The sequence below is a fragment of the Gopherus flavomarginatus genome, chromosome 1 (assembly GCF_025201925.1).
Source record: "Gopherus flavomarginatus isolate rGopFla2 chromosome 1, rGopFla2.mat.asm, whole genome shotgun sequence".
Taxonomy (NCBI): Eukaryota; Metazoa; Chordata; order Testudines; family Testudinidae; genus Gopherus; species Gopherus flavomarginatus.
Window position 1 is genome coordinate 244152539 of NC_066617.1, and position 15581 is coordinate 244168119.

The 15581-nt window shown below is 42.9% G+C and overlaps 1 protein-coding gene across 6 annotated transcripts in view; it reads right to left on the reverse strand.

The window, feature by feature from the left end:
* The window catches only part of LOC127039337 (granulocyte-macrophage colony-stimulating factor receptor subunit alpha-like), a 112952-nt gene that overhangs the window by 23011 nt on the left and 74360 nt on the right, over window positions 1–15581 (reverse strand). For 3 of the 6 annotated variants that reach the window (XM_050932799.1, XM_050932788.1, XM_050932820.1), the window contains exons 2-8: window positions 13832–13944; window positions 10766–10883; window positions 10444–10577; window positions 6804–6930; window positions 6001–6130; window positions 5733–5908; window positions 5336–5490 (exon numbers count right to left, since the gene is read on the reverse strand). In XM_050932799.1, coding sequence (XP_050788756.1) covers window positions 5336–5490; window positions 5733–5908; window positions 6001–6130; window positions 6804–6930; window positions 10444–10577; window positions 10766–10850 — 807 coding nt within the window. In that variant the 5' untranslated portion in view covers window positions 10851–10883; window positions 13832–13944. Of the gene's footprint in view, window positions 1–5335; window positions 5491–5732; window positions 5909–6000; window positions 6131–6803; window positions 6931–10443; window positions 10578–10765; window positions 10884–13831; window positions 13945–14070; window positions 14278–15581 lie in introns of those variants that run through there. The other 3 variants (XM_050932777.1, XM_050932828.1, XM_050932810.1) reach the window with 2 other exon arrangements.

Sequence of the window (15581 nt, forward strand, 5' to 3'; positions counted from 1 at the left end):
CTTTGCCACCCAGACCTGCAGGCTCTTCACCTCACAGCGTGGCTGCTGCATGGCTAAACCAGTCAGAGTTACGTTGCTCTGAATCAGTACGACAAGTTCTCCTGGGTAGCAGGAAGCCTTCCACCCGGTCAACATACCTGGCCAAGTGGAAGCGTTTCTCCTGCTGGTGCGAAACGCTTAATCTTACTCCCACTGAGGTCTCGATCCCCTCTATTCTGGACTACCTCTGGTCTCTCAAACAGCAGGGTCTAGCAGTATCATCACTGAGGGTACACTTGGCAGCCATCTCTACCTTCCACCCAGGTGAAGGTGGTCGTTCCATGTTCTCACACTCTATGGTTTTGAGGTTCAAGGGCTTGGAGCACTTATACCCTCAAGTACGCCACCCAGCCCCGACCTGGGACTTCAACCTGGTTTAACCAGACTTATGTCTCCCCCATTCGAGCCGTTAGCAACCTGCTCGCTGCTATACCTGTCTTGGAAGACAGCTTTCCTCATAGCCATTACATCGGCCAGACGAGTCTCTGAGCTTAGGGCTCTTATGGTGGATGCGCAGTACACTGTGTTCCACAAAGACAAGATGCAGTTGCGACCACACCTGGCTTTCATGTTAACCAGGACATCTTTCTCCTGGTCTTCTTCCCGAATCCACACTCAATGCAACAGGAGCAACAACTGCACTCCCTGGACATCTGTAGAGTGCTCGCATTTTATATTGAGCGGACAAAACCCTTTCGTAAAACGCCCCAACTCTTTGTCGCGGTAGCAGACCGAATGAAAGGCCTACCTGTTTCCTCTCAGAGGATATCATCTTGGGTGACGGTGTGCATCCGCGTTTGTTAGGATTTGGCTCATATTTCCCCAAGCCACATCACCGCGCATTCTACCAGGGTTCAGGCTTCATCTGCCGCTGTCATGGTATAATCCCCCACTCTGAACCTTAGCATCCAAAAGATGGGGTTCCAGCATGAATTCCTCTAAGCTCAATTACCAGCTTAGTACTTGTAGCTCTGCCACCAACCAGGAATTCCAGTGCCTGGTACTCTCTGGTCCCCCCAAAACCTTGCCCGGGGACCCCCAAGACCCAGTCCATCTGGATCTTAACACAAGGAAAGTAAACCCTTCCCCTCACCATTGCCTCTCCCAGGCTTCCCCTCCCTGGGTTACCCTGGAAGATCACCGTGATTCAAACTCTTTAAATCTTAACACAGAGAGGAAAATTCACCTTCCCCCCTCCTTCTCTCTCCCCCTCCCAGACTCTCTCTGAGAGAGAAAGTAATCCTAACACAGAGAGAAAATTAACCTTTCTCTCCACCTTCCCTCCTTTCTCCCCACCAATTCCCTGGTGGATCCAGACCCAGTCCCCTGAGGTCTCACCAGAATAAAAAAACAATCAGGTTCTTAAACAAGAAAAGCTTTTAATTAAAGAAAGAAAAAACAGTAAAAATTATCTTTGTAAATTTAAAATGGAATAGGTACAGGGTCTTTCAGCTATAGACACTCGGAATACCCTCCCAGCCTAAGTACACAAGTACAAATTAAAATCCTTTCAGCAAAATACAGATTTGAACTCCTTCCAGCCAAATACAAATTTGAACTCCTCCCAGCCAAATACACATTTGCAAACAAAGAAAACAAACATAAGCCTAACTCGCCTTATCATCTAGTACTTACTATTTTGAATCTATAAAAACCTGTATCAGGGAGATTGTAGAGAAACCTGGTTGCACGTCTGATCACTCTCAGAACCCAGAGAGAAAAACAACCGAACACTAACAGCACACACAAAAACTTCCCTCCCTCAAGATTTGAAAGCATCCTGTCCCCTGATTTGTCCTCTGGTCAGGTGACAGCCAGTCTCACTGATCTTGTTAACCCTTTCCAGGCAAAAGAGATATGAAGTACTTCTGTTCTATTAACTCTTACTTATCTGTTTATGACAGCCGCCTTCCTGGCTTGTGTACCTATCCAGGAGATATGTCGCGCAGCTACCTGGTCCTCAATCCACACCTTTGCTTCGCATTATGCTCTGGTTCAACAGTCAAGAGATGATGCAGCCTTTGGCTCAGCAGTTTTGCATTCTGCCACATCTCACTCTGACCCCAAAGCCTAGGTAAGGCTTGGGAATCACCTAACTGGAATGGATATGAGCAAGCACTCGAAGAAGAAAAGATGGTTACTCATCTTTGTAACTGTTGTTCTTCGAGATGTGTTGCTCATATCCATTACAAACCCGCCCTCCTTCCCCACTGTCGGAGTAGCCGGCAAGAAGGAACTGAGGGGCAGTTGGGTCGGCAGGGGTATATATCCAGCGCCATGATGGTGTCACTCCAAGGGGCGCCCAGCCGACCCACCAAGCGTTGCTAGGGTAAACATCTTCTGACGAACGTGCACGCAGTGCGCGCACACCTAACTGGAATGGATTTTAGCAACACATCTCGAAGAACAACAGTTACAAAGGTGAGTAACTGTCTTTTCTTTCAAGCTAGCTACCACCTCTCGGAGAGCTGACAGCTACAGTGACGGAAAAGCTCCATCAGTTGCTGTAGGAAGCTCCATAGAGAAGCCCCGAGCCCTTTATAGTTAAACTATTACCTTCAGGCATCTTTTACTCTTAAGTTCCCTAACTGAATACTTTATTAACTGTCTAGCTTTTACCGACTTGCTTTACTGTTTAGAGATTGAAACCCCAATGGCCAACTTCAATCCTGAGCTACTCCCATCAGAATCAATGAGAGCTTTACCTTCTTTTCCCAGGGCTGAATCTGGGCTTATGAACATTACATCACAGCCTTGATTTCACCTTGATCCAAGTCCCAGTCAGTTGTAGTAACCCAGTGCACAGTTAGCATCACACCGGTTGAATACAGAAGGCATTAAAAGGTTGGCTAATAAGCGCAAATCCTTGTCTCCTGGAACAAACTCTTACAATCAATTTATCTCATGTGTAAGAAAAGTATAGTCCATACAAAAAGCTACTTTAAAAGAATGTTAAATGTGCAAAGGTGAAGCTCTGAAAATGTCAAAGGTTGTCTGTACCATAGTCTTTATAATGGAAACACATAGGAACATCCCTGACACAAAGGACACCTCCTGCCAAATGCCATCTATGAAATTACACACAAAACACCTGCGTTAAAAGAACTTTATGTTTACAAAGTCAAGAACCCAAAATTCAGGTACCATAAGAATTGAAGTGCCTGTGCAAACTTAATTTGGTCCCTTTGTAATATGCATTATGATACAGTCTTAAATTATTGATCACTACCAGACCAGCACTAGACGGGGATGGGACACTTTACCAGTGAGTTTCACAGACAGTTGCTGATGGCAGAAGAATGTGGAGACTCTGGGATCCTGGGTTTCATTGCAGGCTCTGGAGCTGAGTGTTCTTTACTGGACCAAGACTCTTCTGCCCATTGCCCACAAACATGACCCATTCTGCCCTTCCCCCTCTAACTTATGCGAGTCCTGTAGACCCCAACACTGGCTGCTTATCCCAGTCCCATTCTCCTCACCTAGTCAGTCCCAGTCTCCACTCTTCAGACTTCTGATCCCAATCCCAGGCTTCTTGCCTAGTAGGTCCTAATCTCACCCATCCTGAATCCCACTCCGAGTCTCCACCACACCCAGTCCTCGTTTTCTGCCCTGCTCCGAGATTCAGTCTTCTCCTTGCCCAAACAGTCCCAGGTCCTTGTCCTGACTCTCTGATCTGCCTCTCTCTCCCTGCAGCCTCTAGTCACCCCCCACACACACTCACATTCCTCATCCCTGATGGTTCCAGGTCCAGTCTTCATCCCTGTGCTTCTCATCCACTTTGTGTCCTTACTTCCCATGGTTCCTTGTTCCAATTTCTTTTCACAGGCAGTTCCAGTTCTCTCCCTGCACTCCAACTCATTGTCAAATCTGTCTCTCCTCCCCACATAACCTCCTTCTCTCTGCCCCATTGGTTCCTAGTCCAAGTCTCCTTTCATTCAGTCTCAGTTCCCACCTCCTACTCTCTTTCTTCCTCCCACCTATTTTTCTCTCTGACTCTTGAGACCAAGTCTCCTTGCCCTGCAAGTCCCAGTCTCCTCCCTGCAGGGTCCTTGTCCCAATCTATTCCCCCCAGGCCTTCCCTACAATGCCTTAGGTTGGGCTCTTGTGGCCTCTGCATTTGAATCAGATGGCCTCTTCCTCCTCCACACTGGCAGTGCACCAGCAGGGGTGCACTGAGAGCACAGGAAAGGCAGATGCTCAGCTCCCAGTTCCAATGTCCAGTCCCACCCTGCCTGGAGCAGCTGGGAGGAGCCATAACCTCATAGCCCTGTGCTGGAGCATGCTCAGCAGCTCTATGGGGATGGCACGCATGCACAGTCTAGTCAAAGATAGGAGCTGTGAGAGGCTCAGGTATGCTCAGGGAGTCCAGAATTTAGCAAGTCTCTTCTGAGCAAGTGGAAATTGTGATTTTTCAAAGGCTTCTCACCTGGTCAAATTTGGGCAGATTTTCACAGGGATTGTAAAAGGCACATTCTGACACAAAGGACACCCTCTGCCAAATGTCACTGGTCCAAAGAATGGGGGCCTTGAGTTTCCAAAGACAAGATTATTAGAATTTTTTTAATATTGAAAAACTGTATTTTTCTCTGGTCTTGTTCTGAAACATTTTGGCTAATATTTGCTATGGAAAATTTCAGCCCAAATAGTTAAAGTTTGGCAAAATTATAAGTAATCAAAACCAAGCTCTTAGATGGGGAAGTGTCGGGCAACCTTAATAATAGGTGGTGCTATCAGCCTTGCCTATAATATTGTACAGGTTGTCATTGCACAAAGACATATTTGGAGGTGGAGAGGAGTTAAATTAGTGAATCAATCGTCTAGTGACCTGCACTCTTAGGGATAAAATCTTTAAGAAGCTGTTTTCAGATCCCAGGATAATGAATGGCATTGTAAGCTGAGGTTTCACCTGTTCCAGTGGACAGGAATTTGTAGTGTCTAGTTCTCTCTACTGTCTCTGTGGATCCTGCTGTTGGATCTGAGTTCAGAAAAGTAATCGCTGAGTTAGGGTTAGCAATGATGTAAGAGCAAGTGTAATGCTGGTGAGAAAAGAAAGTAGTCAATAGAGTGGGCACAGAGAGTTGCAAGTGCTGAAAGACAGTTATGAGGACAAGGTAGGCAAATGAGGCAATAAAGTATGTAGCGTGTAGGAATGGCTGGATCTAAAAGGACTGCATGACAGATGGGGAAAGGGAGGTGACTCGTAGTGTAGGACTGGTTGACGTTTGTCTATATATTATAGATTGATAAACAGAAAATATATATTCCTAGTGAGAGTCATTCAAAAAGTTACACTTACATTAGTTTTCTTATTTTGAATGTCAATTTGATACTCAAAGCAGCCATCTCCATTTCCTTCCAAGTGGCTTAGCTGGGGCCATTTCCATTGCACTATACACTCTGCTCGGTCTTCAGAACAGCTTACAGTGATATTTAATGGAGGAGTGAGTTTTTCTAGAATAAAATAATCACTATTACATCTGATAAAGAGTCAGCTTTTGATAAAGAATCAGTTCACATTTGGAATTATATCTTTGCAACCACAAGGGCTAGAAACAGTTTAAAAAAAAAGAAAGATAAAAGCTTATTTCTGGAGCACAGCTCTGAAACAAATGCAGGCCCTTCTCCCAGTGAAGAATGGTCCACTCTACTTGTAGTAAAAATGGAAATTAAATGGAAAGAAACTTTTTCCTTACCAATTTCATATAGTGCGATGTACTCATCGTAAAACTGAATCTCCGATTCACTGCTGGACCCATTCACCAGGAAGTAAACTGTATTTTTAATGTCTTTCACATCTTGAAAACTGCATGCGATGTGTCTTCCAGGTGCATCTCTTACGTAATGTGGACACTCTTGTTCATCTTCTTCCCTGCATATACCAAAACGTTTCAGTTAAACACGAGAAATGTCATCTGTCAAATCTGAATTCAAAACTTCTTTGAGCCAATGAAAACTCTTTACTTTGAGTATTGCCAGAAAAGAAAATATTGGGTATCTTCTGGAGCATTCCTGCCGGCCTCCCAAGTGCAGTTCATGAAGGAAATGTTGTAAATCACACAGGAGAAATTTTCAACAGAAGTTCCATTCTTGCCTGGAAACCAAGAAAAGTTACATGTGTATTTATAGATTGCCAACTGGCTTTGTCAAGAAGAAGAAGAAGAAGAAGAAAAGAGTGAACTACAGGTACAAGCAGGTACAACTCTGCACACACTGGGTCAGACCCAGAGAGAATTTGAGCATCTGCAACTTGTATTGATGATTTTAGGTCCCTAAGAATTTAGGTGCCTAATTTTAGGCACTGAAGTTTGAAAACTTTTGCATTCCATTAACCATGGTGATTAAATCTAGTTGTCATAATCATTAACAATATGACTCAGTTTGTATTAGTCAGCCAGAACGAGGTTCATGTTAGCCATAAATTGCTTCAGAAGACGCCTAATGTGGTCACTGTTTTATTTTGCTACGCACCATTTTAACCCTCAGTTTCTCTAAGAGATTGACATAAGAAAAGCAATTATATCACACACAGATGTTTCTATCCTGCAAGTTACTGTGCAAAAGTGGACCCTTCCTCTGCCACAATGTCACTAGCACAATTGAAGCCACAGTTTGTTACAAAATGGCATCATTGGAGCAGATTTGCAAAAGCATTCGTAATAAAAAATGAAATCAATGATAACTTCTAGAATGAAATGTGTTCTCACGTTTTCTTTTCTCAAAATATTGCAGATAGACAAAACTTTTCACAAACACTAATGCATTACCTTGAGGAATGAATCTGCCTTCTCCTGAATATAAAGTGTGGTTGTACGTTGCTTGAACTTGAAATAATGCCCCTTTATGTATAGGCTTAGCTTGGCTTATGCTAAACATGCAGGTTTTATTGTACACCTGAAAAATAACATGCATTTGTATTAATCCTTTGTTCTTTCCTTCTCAGTTTTAACTGTTTCTAACTATGGGAAAAGTCCAAACATAAGTCAATTGAGACCAGTAGGATGTCTCACAGTGTGTAAAGTTAAGCACAGGTGTAAGTCTTTTCAGCATTAAGGTCTTTGTTTGCACAGTTCCAGCTGCATGAATTGCCTTCCATATTTCTGCAGAGAAGTCTAGGGGATCTACAAAGAGAGGTGCCATGGGGTGCAATCAGTAACCTCTTCTCTAGTGCCCTCCTACCTGACTCCATGGAGTTCCTTCAACAAAGAGTTTAGAAGCTTTTGCAGGGATCAAATGATGGTAGCAGCAAGCTCCCTCTGGAAAGGCAAGGGTAGATCTGCATCCAGAGGATTCCCTCTGTGAATGACTTCCTGAGGAAGGTTCTGAGCCTGAATGTTTAATAGTTTCCCCATGAATTTGCAAAACTATTGTATGCATTATCAAAAGTCTTCCAAAAGTTTGTTGTTGTCCCAAGAATTATAAAATGTTTGCTATCTGTAGATTTGAGCAACAATATATGTTAAAAATCAATATATCCAATTACTGAAACAATTTATATTCTGGAGCTTATCTTCACACCCAGAAAGATTAGCAACGGTGGCCTTAATTCATTACTATATTACTGCAGTTTTACATCCAACAGTTACATCAGAATAAACTAGAGTGGCACAGACAGGACTCAGGACCATCATTTTTAAATGAAAAATTCTCAAACACCAAGAAATCAGCGCTACGATCCCCTTTGAGATCATAGTCTTGGAAAATGAAAATCAGTACATGAGGAAGCTGAAATGTTGAAAATGCAACCTGGTATATGGGGAAGGCAGCTCCTATCTGAATGTAGAATGGAAGCAGTCCTGACTCACAGAGTTGTAAAGGTAAGGTTTTATTTGTTCTTTTTAAAAAAATGTAAACAGGAGTCTCTTGTGTTTATCATGCATTCACAGCAAGAGCTATATTCCCTGTGGCCTACTCCCCATCATAAGCTTTGACCTCTCCCTGGGCAGAATCAGTCTCAGAGTAACTAGCTATCTTAGGTAGTGCTATGGCCCCCATCACCGTAGCATCTGATTGCCTCATAAGCTAGTGAGTGTTTCCATTTTGTAGCTGGGAACTGAGGCACAGAAAGACTGTTACTTGACCAAGGTCACACAGACAGTCTGCGGCAGAGCAGAGACAAAGTTAGTGCCCTAGCTCCTGGACCATCCTTTCGCTCTGAAAGCTCTCACTGAAAGCACATTCACAGCTATAGAGTGTATGAAAGTGTAATGGGTATTTCTAAAACTACTATTTAAATCTGGTATATTCTTATACAGTCACCTTCCTTTAAGTCGCAAAGCTCCTCTGTGGGGCCCTGCAGGATTCCAGCACTGCAGCAGGGGCAAGAGAGATCAAGGCTTGGGTAGGAAACATGCTCCATTAGATTCTATCCCCTCTTGGCCAAACACAAGCAAGACAAACAGAATTTGGTAATTTCCTGCAGGGGCTGTGCAGGAAAGAGTTGTGTGAGAGTTTGGAAGCCAAGGCCTTCTGCTTGGACACCCCTTCCCTCCAGTGGATTCTCAGGGATTTGTGTGTATCTGAGGATCTGGCCAAATCACCAGCTACTTCTATGTGAGGGCAAACCCCACAGCCAAACAGAAAAGAGGAAATTTTACAAATGAATCGTTCCAGACTTTCTACTCCTCTACATGGCTTATTCCTGCATAGGGAACCTTCACACACTAAGGTATCCAGGAAGTTCTAAACAAAACCTTTTCCTCCTTGTTCCAGGTAAACATTTCAGTAAATACTCTGATTCTCAAAAAAAGGCTAACACCAACAGTGCTGCTGGCCCATCAGAGAAAGAGCAAGATATGAAACAAATAAAGTTGCCCTCTGGCAGCCACTGTCTCCAAACAGTCCTTTATAAAAAGGTATGCTGTTATCAGGAGGACCTTTGCGCTTTTTCTGTATCCACCAGATGTAGTGGATCACAAGAATGTGTGCCAGGAATTTCTGTATTGGATCAGACCAGTTATCCATCTGACCCCGTCTCCTGTTTCTGAGAGTGGCCAGCAGTCAATGCTTCAAAGAAAGGTGCCCGCTAAATGAATGAGCTCTATATTATTAGAAGACTTCTCCCCCTGTAGATATGTATAGACTGATCAAGTCACCTCTTAATCTTCTCTTTGATAAGCTAAGTAGAGCGAGCTCACTAATGGCTCAGTTCCCCACACTGCCTCTCTTAGGTCAGTGGAAGCACTCCTCATGAGGACGCGCACCACTGACCAAGTTAGGCTAGTGTGGACATGTAATTACTGCGGTGGCTGTAAGTCACCCTAATATAGATCGACTTACATTTGTAGCATAGACATACTCTAAGTCTTTTCCAGCAAAGCAGGTTTCCCAGACCTCAGATCATTCATGTAGCTCTATCCTGAACTCTTCAATTTTCAGCATTCTTTTGAAATGGTGACACCATAACTGGACACAATATTCCAGTAACAATCTCACCAATGCTGTACACAGAGCACCCTCTGCCTATTCAATATTCTCTTGCTTATATTTCCAATAATCGCATTAGTGCTCTCAGAGTATGTCTACACAACAGCTGGGAAGAGAGTCTGCCCATGCTGGAAATTATATTCATGTTATCTCTGCTTAAGCTAGCATCTAAGAATAGCAGTGGGGCTGTGGTTGTATGGACAATGGGTCAGTCTAGCTGCCTGGAGACTGGGCAGGATTGTATTTGCGTGCCTAGCCCAATATGTCACCTATCCTGCCAAAGCCAGACTGCTATTCTTAAGCATTAGCACAAGCAGAGCTAGGGTGTGAATATGTACCTATACTGGGAATTGCACCTCTCTGTTGCTGTGTAGACAGACCTGTGGCACAGTGTTGCACTGGCAACTGGTTTTTAACATTAACCCAATATCCTTTTCAGAGTCACTGTTTTCTAGGATAGAGTCTCTCATTCTGTAAGTGTGAGCTACGTTCTGTGTTCCTAAGTGTATAATCTTGCATTATGTTGCATTAAAATGCATGTTGTTCAAATGATCCCACTTCCCCCAGTCATCTACAGCTCTCTGTATAACTGACCTATCCTTATTATTTACTATTCCAACAGTTTTTACCATATCATTGATAAAAATATTGAATAACGTTGGACTAAGGGGTGTTTCTAGTTGGTTCCTTCAGATGCTGTACCTCACTGGGAACCGAACCTGCTGTAATATATATAATAAAAGTCCCCAAGAACTCTGGAAACATATTGTCATTTTCTAGGTTTTTGTGATACTACAAGTGATACGTACACCTCCACCCTGATATAATGAGGTTTCACCTATAACATGGTAAGATTTTTGGCTCCTGAGGACTGCGTTATATCGGGGGAGATGGTTTATATGTTTTGTCAATAGATGGAGTAAATAAAAGGAAAAAAAAGTACAGTTAATTATTCTGTTAATAAGTAAATAGAAAACTTACCGTTTTCCGTACTGCTCTCGTGCCTACTCTCATAGAACAGGTGTATTCAGTAACAGTGACACTGCTGTCCCAGGTCAGCTTTAGTTTTTCGGGATTCAGCGTCAAGTTGGCAATGGGTGAGGATGATGAGTTTGCTGAAAGTTTTATGAGTTAATATCAGAGAGGATGCAATAAGAATTTTCAAAATTTTCAAGTGCACAGGCTAGTATTAAGCAGGCCTGCTATGACAACACACAGCATAACTGGATGGGCAAATGTCCAGGTGAGTGAAATGAATTAAACTATGTCCTTTAGATTATCTCAATTAAAGTATTATACTTACACTCTGTATACAAAATGACAGCATGTAACCTAGGAAATAACATGACACAACAAAGCATGGAAATAAGTCCTAGAGTGGCAGCCATCCTCTTGTCCTTGGAAACAGACAGAAATGAAACCTACAAAAGAAGGAACAGATGCCAAAGCACACTTAGGTTTCTGTAAAGCTTGATTTCTTTTAAGGATAAAATCAAAGACTGTTTTTATTAGTCACTAGAATCAGCGAAATACATCACACATATGCACCAGCAACAAGGCCCAGTAGCTAAGGCATTGTGCTGGTACTTGGGAGACTGGGGTTCAGGCCCCTTCTTTGTCACTTTGACTTTGGGCTGGTTGCTTAGGCCCTTTGGCCCCAAGCCACACATGCATTGTGGTGCCTTGGCACTCAGTAGAATTCACAAACCCTGGGTTAGGCACCTAAGCTCTCTGTACAATGCATGAGGAAGCCAGCTGCCTACGAATGGGATCCATGAAAGCCTGCATGCTAGGAACCAAGCTGGCCAATAGCCAATAGCAGATGCAGAGGAGAGGGATGTGTCCTGCCCTTTTCAGAGAGTTAGATGCCTAAATCTAGGCTGGAGGGGAGCACCTATCTCTGCTTGGGATGTGCAGCCATGTGCCCTTCTCCTGGAGTCAGGAACCTAAGCTGTTGTTTGCAAGAATGGCAGAAGTACCCTCCTAATTCTACACAAAATAGAGATGGTGGTAGCTTTATAACCTTTAGCCTTGTGGTTAAGACACTCAGGTGGGAGACCCCAGTTTAGTTCTTCCCTCTGCCAGATGTGGAGAAGGGATTTGACTTTGGGTTTCCCACCTCTCCTCTGACTGCCCTAATTGCTGGACTGTAGAGTCAGTCACAAACTCTCTCACTCAGTGTCTATTTCATTTTTTAATTATGAAATATAAAGTGGAACAGCTTCAACAAGAGAGATTGAGAAAGCCTCACAGGAGACTATCCCATAGGTGAGTGGTTGGGGCATGCATCTGAGGGGTGGAAAGCCCAAGTTGAAAGCAGTTCTTTTCTAAGGGTGGAAACTGAACCAGCGTCTTTCATATCCCAGGTGAGTGTTCTAACTAGTGAACTAAAGATTACAAGGAAGGCCACTGCTGCCTCCTTCCTCCCTCTGCTTCTCTGTATGGCTTAAAGCCTACTGGATTGGGCCCCGCAGGCGAGGTAGGTGGGACATTGCCTAGTTTCACCTGGTTTCAGGATTATGCAGGCGTGAGATAGGCACTGGCCATCAGTATTGAGGCAGCTATGTGCACAGCCAGAGATAGAAATGTAGACACCTTGAGGACTTTAACAGCAGAAATTTTGGCACTGAACAATTTTAGGCACCTCCAAAGTTACGTGGCAGCTGAGTAGCGGTTTTGAGGATTTCTGTGGTGCCTAAATTTTGGACTTAGACTCCTAAAGTGGGAGTTAGATGCCTAAATCCTTTTGTGGTTCTGGTCCTCTCTCCCTCAGTTCCTCTTCTGTACAAAGCAGATAACAGCACTGCACTACCTCACTGGGGTGTGGTGAGGATAAATATATTATAGATTGTGAGGTGCTCAGATATTATGGCAACGGGGATCATCTACTTATTTCCTTTGTAAAACCTTCTGAGAGCTATTGATTAAAAGCATTTATATAAGAGTTAAGTGTTAGCATATTGGCTTGTTTGTCAGCCTGAGATAGAATTTTGGGTTTGACTTTTTGATACTCTTATATCCTATCCTAATATGTGTAAACAAAAGACAGAGACACTGTGTGTTACATCTGCCCTCAGGCAGATAGGGTGAAAGAGATAAGAGATGGAACTAAAGTCTTACAGGGTATGGTGGGAGTGTAATATATGACCATATGCTGGAAGGCTGCCTGGGTCCTCTCTCAAGCCAAGGTCAAGCAACCAGTTGGGAGGAGCAAGGATGGCCAGGCATAAGACACATTAAAAGCCAAAGAAAGGCCTGGCCTTGGCCAGAGCAATACCTCAATCCTTACGCCTCCCATGGGACCAAGACCCAGACCCACGTCCCTCCAAAACAGAACATAACCATAAATTGTAGGAGGTGGGACTGTGGGCATGCATTGCAGGTATGTTTGAGCCTGCTAAGAAGAAGGAATAGGAAATAGGGAATAGGGAGTGGAGGTGGGAAGAGGGACATAGCAAGGTTCTGCAGCATCAGAGCTGGGGAGGGGGACACAGGGTAAATGCTCAGCAGCATCAGAGCTGAGAACAGGACACTGGGAAACAAGACTGTGGCATCAGAGTTGTAGTATATATGCTTGCTTGGAACTAACCCCAAGAAACATTAAATTGCCTGTACTTGGGACTTCTGTCTTCTGCTTTCTATCTGCATGTCAAGAACCAGTGGACGGGGTGAAGGGAAAGCCCTCTAACATTAGGTATTATTATTCTTGATGCCATCTATTATTTCATTTTCCCTCTTATTCCTTTCCTGTCTACTTAAAACATTCTTAGTATTTTCAATCTCCTTCTATGGGAATCTTTTCATGGCTCTGATTATATTTGAATTCTTTGAATCGGTCGATTTCTTTTGAGAGAAGGTGATTGGAACTGAACACAGTATTCCAAGTGAAGGCATATTATTGGTTTATATAAATGCATTATAATATTTTCAGTATCATTTTCTTTCCCTCTACTTTTATGTCCTTACATTTGGTTTGCTTTTTTGACCCTTGATGCATATTGAGCAAAGGACTATCCACAGTGGTTATAGTTAATTTTGAACTCAGAAATGAGGAACTGAGATTAGCATTATTCCTTCCAATGTGAACTGTCTTGCATTTGCTGCAGTGAGCTTCATCTGCTGCCCTGAATGTCTCTGACAGTCCCGTCTCTGACAGAAGGTTCCTGACCCTTCTCTCTGTCCTGACTAGCCTAAAGAATTTTGTGCCACTTTCAAATGTGGTCACCTCACTCTTCATCCTCTTTTCCAGAATGTTATTAAACATATTAAAGAATACTAGTCCCAGTATGTACCTGTAACTTGTCAGAATGGTGTTTTCTACTTTGTTTCTTGCCTCTTGGTTTCTGATCCAGGAATACTCAATCCTCACCTTGGACACTTTAGTTATTTTAAGAGTCTTCCGCGAGAGACTTTGTCACAGGCTTTTTGAAGGTCCAAATATATTACGCCATCTGCTTCTTCTTTATTACTTCTGTTGACATGCTGAAAATGTTATAGTAAATCAGAGAGGCATGATTTTCCCTTTTCAGAAGCTTGTCCTTTGAACCTAACATGTTCATACAGGTCTATTTTAATTCCGTTTTTTTATTGCAGTTTCAACGTATTTACCTGGGACTGAAGTGAGATTTCCCAATTTCTAATTCCTTATATCTCCCTTAGTACTATTTTTGAAAGAGTGGTGCCCTCTAGTATAATAGCAAATTTTAATGAGCAATTGCATACTCATTAGCCTCCCAGCCACTTGATTCTTCCTCTTGGGTGTGTGCCCTCTCATCCGGATGACTTATTGCTCCTTAGTTTATCAATTTGTTCCAGCACCATCTCTTTTTACACCTCAGTCTATTTCAGTACCTCATCTTTATTACCTGCAAAGAGTAAATGTCCCCTCAGGATCCTTTATGGTGAATTGTGATGCAAAGAAATCATTTTGTTCTTTGCAACGTCCTTTTCCTCTTTAATCACTCCCTTTTACTCCCTGGTAGTTGAGTGGACACACCAATTCATTCACAGACACCCTGCTTTTGACAAATTTAAATTATTTCTTATTTTTTAAATGTCTTCACCAACTGCTATTTAAAATCTGATTTAGCCCACTTACCTGTCATAGTTTATACTGCTTTCAACTGACTTCATTTGGATAGATTTCTATTTTCTGAAGGCAATTTGTGTGGAGAAATAAAATCTTGCATCTTGCCATATTTTTTTCTTATCTACCTGCTATTTTGTTTAGGACCATTCATAGTTGCCTTTGTCTTTGTTAAATAAATAACCTCCATACTAGATCTAAGGATTTTCACTTTTTCACTTTTGACTTTAGGGACTTTTTGACTAGCTTCTTCTTTTTTTATTAAAAAATCCTCTTTCCACAGTGCTTAATTTTTGGTATGGCTCCTCCACCCATGGATGGTGAAATTATCTATATTTCTATGCACTGCTATTTGTCATTGACTTCACTGTTTTATCCCTTCCGTTAGAAATCCTCCTTTTCAGTTCCTTAACACTTTCTCTTATAAAATACTCTAGAGCTGAAAATATATATGTTCCAAAGATCTCAATCAGGAACTTTGCATACAGAAATCTCCAGAATTTCTGAACAACCGTTCAAACATTGGCTATTTTTGTAAATCTTTGTGAAATCTAAGGAACAAACTATTTGAAGAAATTCAGTTCAACAGTTTCTCAGTTCTAATCAGACCAAGTGTCCATGTATTGCTGCATTAAATTTTCTTGGACTGCTTCCATGAGGGATGAGTGGAGATGATCTCTCTTCAGGAGCTGCAAGTGACTCAGCTCCCCACCAATCTCAGAGGGTCTGCCGAGACAGAGGCCATCCCCATGGAGGTCTCTTGCCTCCATCATTCTGCCCTCCCTGATCTCCAGCTTTCTGATGGCTTTTGGCAGCACTGCTCCTGGTGGCTTCCCCACTGCCCTCAGATCCTTCCTAAAGGGAACTTCGAAGAATGGAAGTGAAAGTCAGGCAAGCTGCTACAGACATGGCCTGTTGTACCCTTTGAATCTTTGTCACACAAATATGGGGAGGGAGAGGGCACTCTCCCCCCAGATAACTGTCTTACCCCACATCCCTAGCTGTCTGTGGGGAAATTACACCAGTATAGGAG